Here is a 19,150-nt window from a genome sequence, read left to right as displayed (position 1 = left end):
CTTCTGATGATGAAAATTGCCACTTTTTTTGAAAATAGGCTCATTTTCCAGCTCCTCTAAATTTAAACATTTGATGTTTACCGTTTTTGAATCCATTCAGCCGATCTCCGGGTCTGGCGTTACCACTTTTAGCATAGATTAGCATAATACATTGAACATAATGAGTTTCGATATCTTTCCTAAAATAAAAAAAGCGCAGGGCATAAAAAATAGTCCCCTGCTATTAAAAGTAACCAAGGGGACTTTTTTTGGGCGCTGCGTAATATCAATGAGAGTATAGTTCCTGACCATATCTGCCTACATTTTTTTTAGCAACTTTTAATTTTCCAATGGTTTTAGTACACTATGTAACTACAGAAGAGTCAAGTTTTAAATAATAAAAATATCGAAACTCGTGTCATTTTTAAGTGCGATGCTAATGGTCTAATCAGATTCAATGGATTATGCTAAGCTATGCTAAAAGTGGTACCGCCAGACCTAGAGATCGGCTGAAGGGATTCCAAAACGGTAAAAATCAAATATTTAACTCTAGGGGAGCTGGAAAATAAGCATATTTTTAAAAAAGTGGAGTGTCCCTTTAATTTATTCTTTTTTTATTATTGTTCTTCGTGTGGGACATGCTTAGATAAACTCTATAAGTGCATAAGCAGCTCTAAGCATTTGCACAATCGATTGATAAAAACGGACTAGACTTCCGTTTTTCTGCTTTGATCTCTTGTTCCCTCATTCGTAGAAATGAAGGTCATCCATTTCAAACTAAATGTCACAAAAGCAAAAACAAGATAATCAATAGCTATTAAGAATATTTAAACAGCACTTGTTGATGTCCTAAATGTTACCCACATTGTTCTTGACGGCGTTTTGGGATAGCCAGTAATATTCCCCAAAGTTTCCTTTTAAATTAAAAGCTTCGAAATGTGATCAGCGCATGACATTGCAACCACAGCAGTTTGTTGTAAGTGCTAAAATTGAGTTCGGAAAAATAAACCCACTGTGTCAATTAACAGCCCTATACGTCTTCAGACAACATTTGTTTCAAGCTATCAATACTTCCTTAACCACGGCAAAACAAACAAATCAGTTTTAACATCTCACACGATCTGACTTGAGCTTTAATTCTGTTTGTCATCAAGTCATTTATTTTTTCTGCCATTGTTTGTGCTTGCCATACAAAGGAATGTAATCACAGCTGGCTCGGCGTATAAATTCCCCGATTCGCATGACAGGTTCTGAGCGATGGCGTCTCGTTGCCTTCGAAAACAGACAGGAGCCAAGCGCGACGCTGACAGGTTCACAGTAAATTGCATGCAAATGAGGACAGGTGGATTATTGCATTGTGGGTAGTGCGGAAGATGGACGGCAACAGTAGCCATGTTTATGCGGTGTGATGCAAACAGGAAACGGTAATGAGACCTGATCAAGCTCGACAAGACGGAAAGAAAGAGCGTGCATGTACGCACACACAAACACAATAAAGACCTTTAGGAACTTAAGGAATGGATGCCTTGCTTCGTAGTCTCATAGCTGAGTGAGCTCTTAGACTGTAAATATCTTGTAAAGGTTTGGTTGAAAGCAAAGAAAGTTTTGATTGAGACAGTAGCTCTTATGCGCTTTTTCTGTTCCAATATACAAGTCGATTGTTTAGAATGGGATGTTTTTTTGGAAACATAAGTGTGCAATTTTAGACACTGTTAGGGGGCATTTCAGTGGTTAGCTCAGCTGTCAGCACCGTTTAAACGAAAACACCACAGTTTTTCAATATTTTACTATGTTCTTACCTCAACTTAGATCTATCTTTTATCAATGCATGCACTTTTAATCTTTGTACAGCGCTTTTTGAATGTGTTAGCATTTAGCCTAGCCCCATTCATTCCTATGGCTCCAAACAAAAGTTTTATTTTGTGCCACCATACTTACTCGTGTAACTACTCATGTAACAGACTTTAAATAGGGAAAACATGGGAGTGTTTGGTGGTTTCTAAATTCATCCCTGTTTGGATCCATAGGAATGAATGGGACTAGGCTAAATGCTAACACATTCATGAGGTGCTGTACAAAGATTAAAAGTGCATTGAAAATAAAGATAGGTATTAATTTGTCGTTGAGGTAAGAACATAGTAAAATATTGAAAACGGTGGTGTTTTCCTTTAACATGTAGTAATTTCCCAAATTGTCTAGAGCCATCCCAAATAGCAGACCCGGATCTGGCCCGGGGTGCTGTCTGGGATGCCACTGGTTAACCAGCAGTGTTTTGATTTGCACTGCACCGTTTAAAGATTTACGTGAATCAACAAAATTGCTTCGCCTTTAAAAAGTTTTGTTTATGTGATTCCTTTTCAAAGACCAAGCATAACCCACAGTGTCTTTAATCGCCACTATAAAGCCTCCGTTATTGATGTCCTTCTGTAGATAAACATGCTATTTTTAATGGCTTATTAAAAATATCATCAGGCGAGCCAGGTTTGAGCTTAGTACCTCTTGCAAAGCAACAAACAATCATTTGTCTAAGGCACAGCTTCTTGTATGAAAGTCTAGAAACCCTGTAAAAACAAAAAAGTACAAATGGAAATGTCATGTCACTTGCTGCAGGAATTTTCTCATTTTTGCTTTTATTGAAGAGCGTTATTGAAAAGTATTAATGAAGTTCGCAGGGCGAACAAGTTTTACCAAAAGTTTGAAATTAGGTTACATCTGTTAGGGGAGGGGCCACTCTTTGCAGCAAGGCCCCTCGGCCTCACTCAAGTTTTTGCTAGAATTTTATCGATTGTTTATAATTGACCAGCACAAATAGAAATTATAACAAATAGTAAGTGTGATAAAAGACAAATTGATCTAAATAAAATAATTGTTTTAATATATTTAAAAAGTACAAATGTATCAACAGGGTTAAATGCTAATATTTTTTTTTTACTGGCCCGGTTGGCCCAGTGGTTCAGGTTTTCACTTGCCATGCCAAAATTTTGACTGGCCCCACCAAAACAAGATTTCAGTGTCACATTTATTATTTGTTAAGACAATTGGCAATTTTAAATGTAAACTCTAATTCTGAAATTTCACAATGCTCTTATCTTATCATCGTCAATAGCTTCAGGTATATCAGGATTTACAGTGCACAGAAATGGAGAACTCAAAGGATATAATCTTTATTCATAAAATGAATCTTGTTGTAAAGAAGATAACAAACAAATAATAATAAAACAGTGTTGTTAATATGCTGTGTTGATATGTCTCTCGATGCGCTTCAAGTTCTCTTCATTCATACGGTTCGCCATTAAGTTCAGTGGACCAGATGAAGGGTTATCGGCATCCCTTTTAGACACCATGCACGCTATGTGCTTTCGGCTTTTCTTGTGAGCTTCGAGGTTTTGATAACGGTAGTTGCTTGTTTCAATGAAAAAGGCTCCTGACTTTTCTGCTTTACCTGGAAACTAACGGCAAACTGCAAAACATTGCATTGTTTCTTTTGGCGTGTTTTACCCAAGGAAATGTCTGCTTCCAAGATGTTAAATAATAAAGTTTTCGTTTGGCCACCATCTTAACGTCTCTTTGCTCTACCAGTTATCGTGATGCACAACACACGTAATGGTGTCCACAACAACCAGTTCTTTATGTTGAGCCCTGATCAAAATGAAAATGAAATCCAAACATCCTATTTACGTATGTATAAATATGTGTTTAGTTACCAAACTTGAAACCCATCTTTGTATTTACTACAAGTGGTACCTAAATACCTTTTTTAAAATACATTTTAGCACTTTTTAGTTCATATTCATGGCGTCTCAAAATAGCACAGATAATTACAATAAGGTAGCCTGGGAAAACCCAGATAACTTCCGGCAAATTTAGATTTGCTCTGAAAGTAGTCTGGCAAAGAGGCCATTCAAGCCCATTTCTAAAGACGAGAAATCGCGACACCAGTCAGAAACGTTGGGGTGGGCTATACACGATGATGACAGCGTAGTGACCGTGAAGCACATAATAGGCTTGTTTGACTTTATGCGGCGCCGCAAGAACCGACAGCCGGATGACTTCAAAGTTTCGCGAGAGTGATTTAAAAGCAAACTCCTCCGTATGATTTCGTGAATCGCTCTCACAGTACTTTGACGTCATCCGGCTGTCGATTCTTGCAACGCCGCATGAAGTTGAACAAGCTTTTGTAGGTTATAAAGATAAATGCCGCCGTGGAACATCACTCGTTCGAATCAGCCATCGCGTCTGTTTTAAGTGATTTTTCGTTACCGACTGGATCTGGCAAAAGTCTGATATAGCTCTGCATACTTCAGCTCTTTCATCGCTGTGATTGGTTTTAGATCTATCAAATTGGACACAGAGGCATTTGAGAGACGTCTGTCTATGAAGCTTTGCCAGACCATAACTCAGTTACTATTGTGAATGGTCTGGTTTTAACCAGGCTAACAATAAGGGCAATACTATTGAAATAAATCCTTTCATTCATTTAGGAAGCTTGTAGTACTTAGTTTCATGTAACCTAAAGTTTCTGGTTGCAAAGTTTTTGACTGAATCAATAATAATTTTGCACAAATTTGGCTATATTCCTCAACACCAGCTCTCATCGTCTTTTATCAGAGTGATTTCATCCATAAATCGTAAAATCACCATGCTTAATAAAAGAGTTATATCTACAGAAATTCATTGCATCTTGCTCTTCCAACCTACACTTTAACTCTGCCAACTCTCCACTTTAAGGGGGTGTGCACACCAAAGTTTTTAAACGGTATTTGATATTTGTCCCGCTCCTCCTCCACTGTGACTGGACGGCCGTGTGAGAACTGACATTGACGAGCTGAGCTTTTCACCCAAAGTTGAATATTTTTCTACGCTCGGCATGAAAAAAAACCCCACTAGCTGCTGCCTCTTTTTACTAAATGACTAGTTTCTGTTGGAAATAATTGAAAACATACGCTAGCCGCAGGCGTAAAGGCTTTGGTGTGCACGCCGCCTAACTTCACGTGGCGCTGCAAGAAACGACAGGTGGATGACATCTAAGTACCGCGAGTGCGATTTGAAATCGTTATTTGCCATGTTTGTTTACTGTAATGTCACGTTTGGACGCGAGAAACATCGCAAGAACTTTGTGAGATTTTCAGTGTTTTCATCTGAGACCTGCTGTGTTTGTGAAATGAATCCTAGTTAATCTGTTAATCCAACCCAGTCTCACCCCATGGCGTCAATATTTGACGACACTTGACCATGCGTCAATATGTTGACGCGGAGGGTATACCTTTCGCGTCATTTTTTGACGAACTGGGGACTTCAATACTATTAAGTCCGTTGCATTCTCTTTCCTATTTTCTTACCATTTTCTACCATTTTCGCGTCGGTTTAGGGTTAGATTTACATAATGACATCCCTACCCGAACCTTTCCCTAACCCCAATGCCAGGCGACAACTGTTTAATTTCGCGTACCTAATAGTATTGAAGTCCCCAATTCGTCAAAAAATGACGCGAAAGGTATACCCTCCGCGTCAACATATTGACGCATGGTCAAGTGTCGTCAAATATTGACGCCATGGGTGTGAGACCGTGTTAGTTAATCTAACCCTAACTCTAAAGGGGGTCGTGCACCAGCCGCGCAGCACAGCGTCGCACCACGTCGAGTCGCATCTAGGACAACTCGGAGGTATCGTAAACCGGAAGTGCACATTAAATAGCGCGAGCTTCGTCAGATAGCGTCTACTTCAAAAAGCAAAATATACGTTAGCAGCCAATGTTAATCGTTAATGATTTGGGACACATATGATGTTACTTAATGATAAACTATGTGAGTGGTGCTCTGTGGCGCGACAGGGATTTGAGCAACTTCCTGAGTCATAGCTGGCCGCCTCTGACAGGTGCCAACTGTTGGCGCCGGTGTGCGTACACTCATAGAAAATAATGTAATTCGATTTTTTTAGAACGTCGCGGCGCTGAGCTGCGCGGCCGGTGTGCGACTCCCTTTACACACAAACATATTAAATCGTCTGTTTTTTTCATCATGTTTGTGGGCTCTCACATTTTGAAAAATCTTTTGGTGTGTACCCGGCTTTAGAAACAAAATGGCTATTTATCATTTTCAATATAATTTTGCATTAAAAATCTTTTCAGTAAATTTATCATGGCTAATAATATAATGTTAAATTATGTGATACATGATTTCACAAAGTAAGCTCTCTTGAATAGTTTTGGCTAATGTACAGTAGTAGCCAGCCAAGATGCACACAAGAAGTCTGTGAACTGTGCACAGCATACCCCTATATTTTCACTTTGGTAGCTATATGCTCACCCCACCATCTGAAAAAGACAATATTATTGGAAAACATTTTGTCTACAGGTCAATGTTATGTATAATTTTAAAGAGACTCTAGTTTTATATATTGCTCATAGATGCGTTTGCATGAATGCACATATTGAATTATTGACCTCTTTTTTGGCTGTTAACAATAAAACCGCATTGTAGTAAACCACACAGTAAAAATCTGTTTTTATTGCATTAGATCGCACAACAACAGTTTACAGTTACATGATGTATATATTAGCTGAGTCTTAAAAGAAAAGCACTGTACCGTAAGATCTAAAACCGTACACTGTGAAATGTTATTTTCTCATCTCTGTATTTATATCTTGCTCTCTCTGCCTCACACTTCTATTGCATTTTCCCCAAAGAAACATAAAATACTTTTTCGTAACTGAATTTGAGTCTGTTTTTCTTACGGCGCCTCCTAATTTACATTTCACCGGCTTCCTCTTTCAACCGACCTCCTGCTAACTAATAATGCAGTAAGGGTCTCAAGGGACATAACAGTTATTCTCTTCTTTCTACAAAGCAGATGGGAGGGTGCAATATGGGAACGGGGCACTTGTCCTTGAATGGGTGTTTAATAAAGCAGAGATCAAGAGCAGGAATACACAGCAGTGTGGATGATCATAAACAAAGAAATAAAACAAATACAGTAACTACCTGTAAGCTTTAGCCGCTAATCTTATAAACTAAGAAACACCTTATAAAAGTAAGCAGCCTGTGACATGAAGAAAATAAATCATGTACTGCAAAAAATTTCTGTAGACATTACAATATTACTTGGTATTACTGGCAACTAACTGCCAGTAACTTACTGTAGATTTTACATTTATGTTACTGTCTTAGTCTTTATCTTCTACAGTAATTTACTGGCAACCAGCTGCAAAATTACAGCACTTTTTTTTTGTAGCTTTCCTGTGACATTTTAAAAAGCTTTTGTGTGACAACTCTGATGGGTTTTTTTTTGGGGGGGGGGGCTTCATTTTCCAGCAGAATTTAAAAGCATCACTTTAATTAGGAAGTGGACTTTGGCATTTAGCCAGTTCTTGCGGTTTGGATGCAGTCTGCTAAAAGACCGGATGACTGACACGCAAACATAAGAGCTGACTCAGGGATGAATGCATGTGTCAAGCATGTTTGAAGTGATGGCAAGATGATTTGATTTGGTGCTGGTCCCAGCTAGGACAAAATAACGCAGATGAGCCGCTGCATTGGAGAGCCGTGGATCAATCCCATCTCGCAGACATCAGCTTTACCGTCTGTGTCAGATTCATTAGCATTCAGTTCATAGCGGATGGAAAAATGTCCAGTGATGATGTTCATAACGGGATTATTTGTTCACAACATAACATTGTTAGCCTAGAGATTTGTTTGACGTCTCTGTGAAATTTATGTAAATGCCAGTGTGTTGTGAAAAGCCGTTTAAAGGGAGATTGGAAAAAACAGGAGCTTTTATCCGATATACATTTGATTACTTCATGTGTTGCCTGGGGAATCAGATCTGATGACTGCTAATGCTAAATGCTTTATGATTTCAATGTATTGAACTTGCTTCAAATAGTTTTCTCTCTCTCTCTCTCTCTCTCTCTCTCTCATATAATCAGGTAGATGGAGTAAGATTGCTATTTTGATAGACATGCAAAAAACAGATCTTCCCCTTTGTTATTCCAAGCAGCATGTGTCATATTGGCTAAACTCTTCACGTAACCGTTTTATCTATAATTTAAAATAATACGATCATGTCTTATTTCGTGATTCACTGATTTTTAAACTCCCCATTGACTATTATTGCAGCGCTGCCCAACATGCTGATGGATTTATTTGCTCCAATGAATTAATCATGAATTTATCAAACAACAGATGAATGAAATTTGACGAAGACCCTTTGGAGACTAGGAAGCATAAAACACTGTGGTTTTACTACAGTACTTTGTTTCTTTTGGTTTTCAATGTGACTCGCGATAACCGCAAGGGTCAGAGGATGGTGTGTGATATCAGAGGTCTCAGTTTCCCTCTGGGCCGGAAAACCGCCTTGTCTATGAGGAGCGGTTAACCTGCTACACAGCTGTGGAGAGCTGATATCACAAACTAGTTCAGGTACACTGCATCCCAGACTAGAAATACTGTGTGAAGCTCTGAGCTTAAGCTTCTGCTTGTGAAGATATAAGAGATGAAGATAATCACCAGAAATAGTGATTCTAGGACTTTTCTAAAGAGGTGTTAACAAGAAAGTAATATCACATGTCAGTGTAATTCAATGACCATTTACACCTGGTATTAAACGGACACCCACTTTAAAAAAAAAAAAATGCTCATTTTCCAGCTCCACTATTTAAACATTTGATTTTACCTTTTTGGAATCCACTTAGCTGATCTCCCGGTCTGGCGCTAGCACTTTAAGCATAGCTTAGCATAATCCATTGAATGTGATTAGACCATTAGCATTGCGCTAAAAAATAACCAAAGAGTTTGGATATTTTTCCTATTTAAAACTTGACTCTTCTGTAGTTACATTGTGTACTAAGAGCGACAGAAAATTAAAAGTTGTGATTTTCTAGGCAGATATGGCTAGGAACTATACTTCATTCTGGTGTAATAATCTGGGACTTTGCTGATGTAACATGGCTGCAGGAGGCGCAATGATATTACGCACCAGCCAAAAATAGTCCGCTTAGTAACTTTCAATGGTAGGGGACTACTTAATATCACTACGCCTGCTGCAGCCATGTTACAACTTACCTTAAACAATATTTATGTTTATAGATTTATGCTACGTACACACCACCAGCGACTTTGTGCCTGTGTGTCACTTGTTTCTTTCAATGACTTCGTTAAGAGGCGTGTGAGTAAAGTTGAACTTTCGTGTAGCTGGATGTGCCCCATCCAGTCGGCCGCTGTTGCTTGTGTTGCCAGAAGCTGCCAAGATTATATTAAAATGAATGAAATTGCATTGCTTTGCTTTTGCTAGTCGCTGGCGGTGTGCACGCAGCTTTACTCTGGATGTTATTTTTATTAACAGTAGTTTCATGTATACTTTGCATGTACATTGTAAGCGACTTACAGTACATTCAATCTATGTTTCTTTTATCAGAATGGTTAGAGAATGGTATCAGAAGGTTGCAACTAACAATTATTTTCATGATCAATTAATTAGGGTATTCAAGTATAGAAGTATACTTTTAAAAGTGCAAAAGCGATACAATACTACAGAGATTTACTAATATATAATCTTTTTTATTTTGATATTTTATTTTTTTTAAATCCCCCTTACATTTTAAAACGAATTCTTAGTTTGTGGCTTATTACTATTTATAAGTATTTTTTTTTTTGCATAATATATATGTGTGTGTGTACTGCGTGTAATTATTATGTATATTTTATACACACATACATATGAAGAGTTTGGTTCCAAAACGCAATAAACGCCATTTTTGAAAAAAATGAGTTACTGCCAAAATCAGTATTATATCAGGTCAGTAGTTAAAAGTAAATTCTTAATTTTACGCAAAATCCAATATCCGCCGTGTTATTCTGTCATCTTTTCTCCCTTTTTTCCCAAAATGCGACAAACGCCACTCCCACTTTTTTACAGAACGCAATAACTCCATTTCTGATATTACAGCCCACCGTTCACGCAATGTAAACAAGCAATGGCGGACGCGCGTAGTACACGGAGTCCTGGTTTTCCTCATCTACTTTGTACTACGTGATCAACAAACAAAACAAAATAATACTTTAATTGCATTGCTAAACCTGTGATGGTTCTGTGATGGGAAAGAAACGGAAGCCATCAGCATCTAACAATTTCCCTGAGAGGCACTCGGGAGACGGGTGCTTGTTCTCCCGACAGCATCAAGCTTCTCATGCTAACACATTGACCCCAGAGGATCTTATGAAAAACTGTACATAATTTTACTCAAAGTCAACGAAAATCGAGCAGGACCAAAAACATTTTACAGTCGATCGCTGTGAAAGACGTTAAGCGAAGACGTCAAGTAACCGCAATGACAGGGTTCTTAATATGACAAAGTAAGTGTTTTGATTAATAACATTAATGTTTATATTTTTAATTAGTGTGTACAACTAGTCAACTAAATGAATATAACATGGCAAAGATGAATGCACATTTATATAGGCTATTGATTCAATAGATTTATAGCATTTTGAATAAAAACTTGTCATGGATTTATTGCATTTTGTGGAAAAAATAATCCGTTTTTATAATAAATCTTTGAAAATCAACTTATGGATTTGAATTTTTTATGTTTTTATAACCTAAAGATGCTGTGTGAAAGTTTGTAACAGAAAATAGTTGTTTTCATCTTGTCACTTTCTTGGTATAGAAAACACGTTTTTACCAAAATTTGTCAAAATGGATTTATTGCGTTTTGGAACCAAACTCTTCATATATTCATTTCAGAGTTTTTTATATATCAATTTTTATTTTATTTTTATACAACAGTTCTTTCTGGTTCTCGAATCTGATTGGCTAAGAGCTATGCGATATTGTGCTAATATCGGCACAGTAACCGCTTCACCTTTCGTATCATTCCGCCACCTAGTGAATGGAGGTCCTAAGCAGGCTCATCTCTGAATGGAAAAACACAGACGCGCTGTTTGAATCACTCTCCGTGCATCTCATTAGTTTACTAGCTCATAAATCAGTCTGTGAATCCCCAATCAGAAGTATTATTCCGTCAAAGATCAGCGCTCTTGGATGTTACGTTAAAGTAAATGGGAGTAATGTCTTGTCACATCGTGTGGACGATTAACACTTGGAAAGAGGAATATAAACACTCGTTTTTTTCTGGAGCTATATCTCATCAGAACGCGAAAACACCGTGGAACTGCAGGTAACAGTTAAGCACCGCAGCTTTTAAATGTGGTGGACATTGATCATTTACTTTATCGTGACGTGACTATTAAAACATGTTATGAGATATTGCCACTGGTATATTTATAAGCAGCATGCAAAAACATCTCTCTGACACTTATAAAAAACCGTTTTATATAGTACTGACCAGAACAAAGTTTAATAATAATAATCGAGTGCTCGTATCACGTTAAGAATAAATGAGAAAGCAATAGTAACGTTATACAAGTAGTTTTATTAACTTTTACCTCGCGCCAAAACAATAACAACACAAAAGACACTAAATATGAATTAAAAAAACAAGTAATAGTTTGATCATGACACCAAATACTGCTGATTTGATCTCATTTTGACGATCATAAACAAACAAGGCCAACATGAGAGCCAGGGTATCTTTGTCAAAGTGTATCCCAGAGAGGGCGGTGGTCAGCGGGGCGAGTGAACACTGACGTCCGCTCATGCTTTTGTTCTCATTCGTACCGAATCTCACTAAGCAAACGTTCAAACAGGCGCTATCTTTACTAATAGACTGCAGATTTAAATATAATACATATACATTCTCGACTGAACTAATCTTAAAACTACACTTTGTGACCAAGAAACGGTAATATAAAGTAACAGCTTTTCCGTCCATTGAGTTGTTATGAGCTTCAAAGCAGCCGAAAGTTTTACCTGTCATTCTGGCCGCCCTCAAATCCGTGGCGGAAGAAGTAGTTCTCAAACAAAGAGGCTTTTAAAATAACTCCGTTGTTGTTTTCTAGTTTTCGTTTTTCAAACGTGTGCCGTCGAACTGTTGTATAAAAGCAATATCGCTCTCGGAGTCGTGTGATATAGCTCTATATCATCACGGCTGTGATTGCCTCCGGCACTCGGCCTGCGGCCTCGTGCCTCTGGCCTAATCACAGCCGTGATGATATAGAGCTATATCACACTCCTACTCGAGCGATATTGCTTAAATATATAATATAGTATATGTGTATATATATATATATATATATATATATATATATATATATATATATTTATTTATATATATTAAAATAACTTTTATTTTGTATGCGATTAATCACGATTAATCTTTGCCCCAACAACAATTAAACAAATACAAACTCACTTTTGTTAAAGGGAATACAATCTTTATTAACCAGCGTTCTTTTGCACTTTCCATCATTGTCCTGTCAGGGTTGCCAGATCTGTGAAACAAACCAGCCCAATGGCTATTTAATTCCCCGCCAAGTTGTTTTTCACAAAAGTTTTACAAAATGACTACCAGGAAAACTTTCTTCTAAAAATATATAACAAATATATATAAAATATATCAAATGAAAGAACAGTATCTCTGTTTTAACAAAAAATAAATAAACAAACAAACAAAATGGGAAAAAAAAAAACATTTCATCCTATCTTTATTTTTTTCTCTGTTTAAAACGCTTAAAGGACAAGTTTGGTATTTTACACTTAAAGCCCTGTTTTCAGATTGTTTATGATGAAATAGAATGGTTTTGACTGAAATTTTAACAGGTGTTTTATCATTCATTGTAAACTTGTGGACCTATTTTTCCAAACGCCTCACACCCGTATATTTTGAGAGCTTGAATAATAGACACTCCAGCCCAGTTGTTGGTGATAATCAGCCTTTGCCAATTGCAAAAATACAAACAACGTTCCCATCGCGAAGTATTACCGTACCTCACAGCACATCTAATACAAGTCAATGGAGTTGGACAAAAACTATGATAAAACCTGTTGGAAAGCATCTTTTGCAGCGATTTTTGTGTAAGCATATCAGTGAACACCACTGACCACTCTGTGAGTTTCACGTCTTTGTAAACGAGAGTTTAATGCATTTTAGGAAGGATTGTTCCACTGCACCTATACCCCCATTGTAGAGGTGGGAGGTGAACAACAAACACCTGAAAAATCTCGGGGCAGCCGAGAATGTAGAAATTTCAGTCAAAACTGTTCTATTTCATCATAAACAATCTGAAAACAGGGCTGTCGCGTGTAAAGCGCAATGTATGGAATTACCTTGCATGTAAACAATATGGAATAATTTTACAGCAAATCCCGCAGTGCAGCATTACTCAAAGTTGCCATGACAGATACGAAAGTGAATAACTGTGTCTAACACTGTAAAATATGTAAAAGATATCTGCCATTACGGGAGGTCACGCGGACTTGTTTGTAAATAAGCATGTAAACATGGAATCATATTACAGCACACACTTAAAAGATACAGCAGTTCAGGCTTACTGAAAGTTGCCATGAAGGATATAAGTGAATAACTGTGTTTAACACTGTTACAGCATGCAACAGTGAAATCCGCCATTACGTGAGATCGCGTCCGTTTGTAAACAATGCGAAAGTTTTTCAATCCGAAGCGTGCAGTCTGCTGAGGTTGCTTACTGTATGTAGGCTGAACTGCACAAGCCATGAGCATATTAAGTTACATGATAGCAAATATAAATGGTATAAATTAACTGTTAACGTTACTTACTTCTAATCGAGCTCCAGTGCGTCCTCCATTGTTCTTCTAAAGTAACGTTAAAGATAAATGCTTCTCTTCCTCAATGTCCAGACATAAATGAAGATATTCCTCACATGTGTGTGTAAAGTTTATAATCCAAACATGCGGTAAAGTCTTTAAATCTGATAAACTTTACGCTTTGTTCATTATGGTTTGAACCGCTCGTCTTATGATTTCCATGTCAACAGCAAGTACCGCCTATGGGCGTGACCGTATTAAATGAAGTCAGCCAGGAAAACGGTACTCTCTTTACTTCAATGCAGATTACATAAACAGGCATTATTTGTTTTCGATTATGTTTAGCTTGTTTAAGAGTAGACATTTCAGGCTTTCTTTGGATATGTGTATCATGTTTTTGTGACGAGTATTCGTGGAGTTTCAATTGATTTTTGTAACGTGTTTTTAGAGACAGCTGGCGGAGACAGAAATGTCTGGATGCACACCCTGTTTATTTTCTTTATTTGACAAAAACACAAAGATCTGTTGTTATTGTGAACGAACACATATTAAAGAAGACCCTTTATCGTTTCAAATGATGTCAAACACGTAAATGTATGATTATTAATGATGGAGTATTTTAAGTTGATTTTGCCATGATAAGGAAAAAACACGTCGAAACACGGCGCCGCGTTTTTGGACCCCAGGGTGTTAAGTGTAAAATACCGAAACTGTCCTTTAAATGTGGATATTTTTTAGCAAAAAGCTGAAATAATAGCATGTGAAGAAATTTTGTTAGAGATCAGATTCAGAATGATTATCAAAACATACACAGAGTTTAAAATGAATAAATAACTTTTTGCTTCAGTTTTTTTATAACTTGGATGATTGCGGTATTACAGATTAACATAAAACTCATCAGGAACACTTTTTTCGTGCAAATGTTTTCTCTTAATTGACGAGATAACTTGTCAATGGCAGGGAATGAGTTAAAATTAGTCCAAAAGCATCCCAATGACTACCCACAGCCCAAATTCCAAGAGCTAATGAAACAAATGATTTCATCTTTAACCCGCAGAAAAACATAAACATGCGAAAACAGTTTAAAAGTAGCCCAATTCAGAACTCCAACAAAAGGGACTTTGAATATAAGGGCACAGCTCGCACTGTATGAATGAGACGCAATGTCCGCTCACCAACAGTGGTGCGAGAGCATGTGATGTCACATACCAACTATTCGTTGACAACAAATTTCATTATCGATTTTATCGACTAGTTGTTGCAGCCTTATCAGAATGTGTATTCTTTTGGATTGAGACAGTATACATTTTCAAAATATTATCTGCAGTTGGTGTTTGTAGTGACTCTTATTGTGGCTAATCCACATATTTAAAATGTAGCAAAGTGATCAGAGGGACTTACACTTCACAACTCATCCAGTCAGCTCCAAAGAATAAAAAAAAAAAATCAGCTGCTGCTTCATATCACATACCCTTTCCCTCCCAAACGATCACGCATGCGAGCTATTTATCATCAGGCCGGCACTTTACATTGCCAGGAGTCATTTGTTCCAGATCACAACGATGCTGCTTGTCAACCAAACAGAGTTTCAATCAAAGTTCATTTCGCAGATGTCTACAGCCACATCCAAGAATCAGCATATTTTATCTTATTCGTTGCATTGTGTTTGTTTACCAGTGGGAGGAACAAAGGTTGGCTGAGCTGTGTGTTTGTTTAAAGCTTGTTGCCAAATGTCTTCATCGGCCCCACTGTGAAATTGCATTACACACTCAGTGAATATTAATTGACGCCATTTGGTATTGGACAAACGAAGTTAGTGAGCGTCAGAGAGAGCTGCGCGAGTTTGTTTGCGTTGTAGTGAATGAAAGCGCATTAAACGAGAGATTTAGTGAACTGCAGCACCTTTATAGAAAGTTGAAAGCGAGCTGTGTGATAGACTTCCTTTATTCCTGAACAAAACATTTGGACTTTTTTAAAGGCTACAACTTTGGACCATTTTTCTGACAGTGTATGTACATGTCTTTGTGTATACATTCCAAAACGCAACAAATCCATTTTGACTAATTTGGGTACAAATGTGTTTTCTATATCAAGAAAGTGACAAGATAAAAACCACTATTTTTTGTTACAAACTTTCACATAGCATCTTTAGGTTATGATAACATTAAAAACGTAAAGATTTATTATAAAAACTGATTACTTTTTCTGCAAAAAGCAATAAATCTTTGCATAAAATACAACTTTTTTGTTGACTTCAAGTAAAATAATGGAAAGTTTTTCATAAGATCCTCTGGGGTCAATGTGTTAGCATGACAGAAGCTTGATGTGTTTGGTCACTTCTAACTTTATCTCTGTTTGGTACCATTGAATGAATGGGGCTAAGCTAAATGCTATCAAAGTGTCGCCACGCGCCACAGCGCTTACGTGCACGCACTAAGATGATAGAGGCATGTATCAACTCTTCTTAGTTAAGGCAATAACATAGTTTAATATGGAAAAAGGATAGACTATTCCTTTAAGAAAGGAGTAACTAAGAGACAGATAAAAAACTAAATAAAATAAAAATAAACAAAAAACTTCGACATCAGGCTCTTCCAAAAGTTTAAAGTTTAAACAGGTTAAATAACCTAATTCCACTTTTCAATTTTAATCTATTTAAAGATTTACAGTAAATTCAAAAATCTTTTAAAAAAAAAAGTTGTGACTGCTGAGTTATATGCTAGTTAATGCTATACGCTAGCGTTTGGGTTGAAGTTCTATTTACATTACTTTTACATTTTGCAGGTCCATACTGAAAAAACACAAACTTTACACTCAAAAAAGTCCATTTGCAATATCCGAATAATAGATTTTTCCTCAAAATCTGCATTTTTGTCTGATACAGGCTCAAACATAAGGTCTGTTCACATACACACAGAGCTACTGAAAGGAGCTGCTTTAAGAAACAGCCAATCAGAGCAGAGCTTAACATTATTATTCATAAACCTTTTATATAAGTTAATAATAGACCATTTCATTCTAAGGCCAAATTTTAGGGTTGTAATTTGACATTTAAAAACATTTCTGGATAATATTTGCTCTTAATAAAGCCACATAACTTCTATCTAGATATCAGAGAACAATTTAACATTATTTCAATGCATTCTTTGGCACCTTTAATATAAGTAGCAAACATATGTTTTAGTTACTAATGCAAACACACTGTACTCAAGATCCATGTACCTGTTTGGCTTCATTTTGAAGACTTCAGGGAAAAATAAACGCTACAATAAATAAACGCTATAAAGTGTTTTCCACCATAGTGCAAATCAAAAACTAATGAAATGTAAGGAGACATGAATATGCTGTGAAGTGCATACATTTACATACCCATTTTGCCTCCTATGTTTTTAATTTCCTTGCAGAATTTATACAAACATACATTTTTTTTAAAACTGGTCTTTAGAAGATACACAAGATAATAAAAAACAACATGCAATATTCATGATTCCTTTTTTAATGATAAACGTCTTGCAAATTCTGTAAAGGGTATGAAATTGTATGCACTCAACTGTATGTGATGTATATGAAAAGTTCTGTCACATTTAATTTTAAACAGCTCTGGTGTAAATAAATACAATTAATAAAACCGTACAAGCTGTGTGTAAATAAAGCAGTTAAGAAACATAACGCAACATCATCTGACTTTCTGCCCTCTCTCTCTCTCTCTCTTTCTCTCTCTCTCTCTCTCTCTCTCTCTCTCTCTCTCTCTCTCTCTCTCCGTCATCTCTGCAGGGAGAAGGAGCGAAATCTGGCCGGGGTGGGGCAGCCTGTGATTCAGCCTCAGCGTCCAGACGGACCCAGATTCACTGGAGGAGGCTTCAGTCTAAAGCAGCACAACAGGATGACACTTCAAGTCCTCGAGCAGCAGTCCTAATGCCCACCAGAACCCCCGGAGACCCACTTCACCATCATTCACTCTTATCAAATGTATTTATTCAGCACTGTTGGTTTGAGTCCACAGCTTTGAGGAATACACTTGGGCTGTGCTTTTCTCCCCTTCTGGAATAAAGTCAAATCTATTATTTTCACTGAAAGGTTTTGGTTTCATTTTATACTAAACACTCATACTGTACATTTAGTCCCATTTCTGTTTATGTATACGGTATATCTCTGATATAGTGTGCCGTAGTTTGGAGTGTGCCAGGTATATGCCTTGTGTGTTTATCACACCCAGTGTCACAGCATTTGTATCAGCATGAGTGTTTTGTATGTGCCGGTGATATGTTTATTTTTGCTTCGTTTTGTATATGTGCATTTGTTTGTTGAGAGCTTAAAGGATAAGTCCATTTTCTTAAAAGAAAAATCCAGATAATTTACTCACCACCATGTCATCCGGGGTGTTGGTGTCTTTCTTTGTTCAGTCGAAGAGAAATTATGTTTTTTGAGGAGAACATTGCAGGATTTTTCTCATTTTAATGGACTGAAATAGAGCCCAACATTTAATACTTAACTCAACACTTAACAGTTTTTTTCAACAGAGTTTCAAAGGACTATAAACAATCCCAAACGAGGCATAAGGGTCTTATCTAGCAAAACGATTGTCATTTTTGACAAGAAAAATAACAAATATACACTTTTAAAGCACAACTTCTCGTCATGTAGATCCGGTCGTGATGCGCCAGGCTGACCCCACGCAATACGTCATGACGTCAAGAGGTCACAGAGGACGAACGTGAAACTCCGCCCCAGTGAACAAGTGTGTTGAAAGAGGACCGTTCTGACGTTGTTGTATGTCAACTGATACTAATTTATGTCTTTGTGTCAGTTTATTGTTTAAAATGGTCCGCAAATGTGCGTTTTATATATGTAACACATGACCTCCCTACGTCACTACGCATTTACGTTAGGTCGCGCTGGACCGGACCTAGACGAAAAGTTGTGGTTTAAAAGTACATATTTTTTATTTTTCTTGTCAAAAATGACAATCGTTTTGCAAGATAAGACCCTTATGCCTCGTTTGGGATTGTTTATAGTCCTTTGAAACTCCGTTGAAAAAAACTGTTAAGTGTTAAGTATTAAATGTTGGGCTCTATTAAAGTCCATTAAAATTAGAAAAATCCTGGAATGTTTTCCTCAAAAAACATGATTTCTTCTCAACTGAACAAAGAAAGACATCAACATCAACATGGTGGTGAGTAAATTATCTGGATTTTTCTTTTGGGAAAATGGAATAATCCTTTAATACTCTGACTACACTTTTAGAAAAAAGGTACCCAGGTTGTCACTAGGACGGTACCTTTTAAAGAGGTCCTAATTTGAACCATTTTGGTACAGATATGTATCTTTGAGGTAGGGGTGGGCGATATGGGAAAAATATCATATCACGATTGGTTTAGGCAAAATCGTGATTTTATCACGGTTCTTTTTGAGGCTATTTTGCCATTACTGAGCCTTAATACAGCCATAGGGGGCGTATGCTCCGTAGAAGCCCTATGCTCCGCTCGGAGTGAA

General features: G+C 37.1%; 1 protein-coding gene across 1 annotated transcript in view; it reads left to right on the top strand.

Annotated features, from left to right (window-relative positions):
• cfap58 (cilia and flagella associated protein 58) overlaps nucleotides 1-17,733 on the top strand; it is a 157,512-nt gene extending 139,779 nt beyond the window's left edge. The window contains exon 18 of the mRNA XM_055204571.2: nucleotides 17,432-17,733. Coding sequence (XP_055060546.2) covers nucleotides 17,432-17,573 — 142 coding nt within the window. The 3' untranslated portion in view covers nucleotides 17,574-17,733. The remainder of the gene's footprint in view (nucleotides 1-17,431) is intronic.
• Nucleotides 17,734-19,150: the final 1,417 nt, after the last annotated feature.

The sequence above is a fragment of the Misgurnus anguillicaudatus genome, chromosome 3, assembly GCF_027580225.2.
Source record: "Misgurnus anguillicaudatus chromosome 3, ASM2758022v2, whole genome shotgun sequence".
Lineage (NCBI taxonomy): Eukaryota > Metazoa > Chordata > Actinopteri > Cypriniformes > Cobitidae > Misgurnus > Misgurnus anguillicaudatus.
Note: the sequence above shows the minus strand (reverse complement) of the source record. Positions and strands in the feature narration are given on the sequence as shown.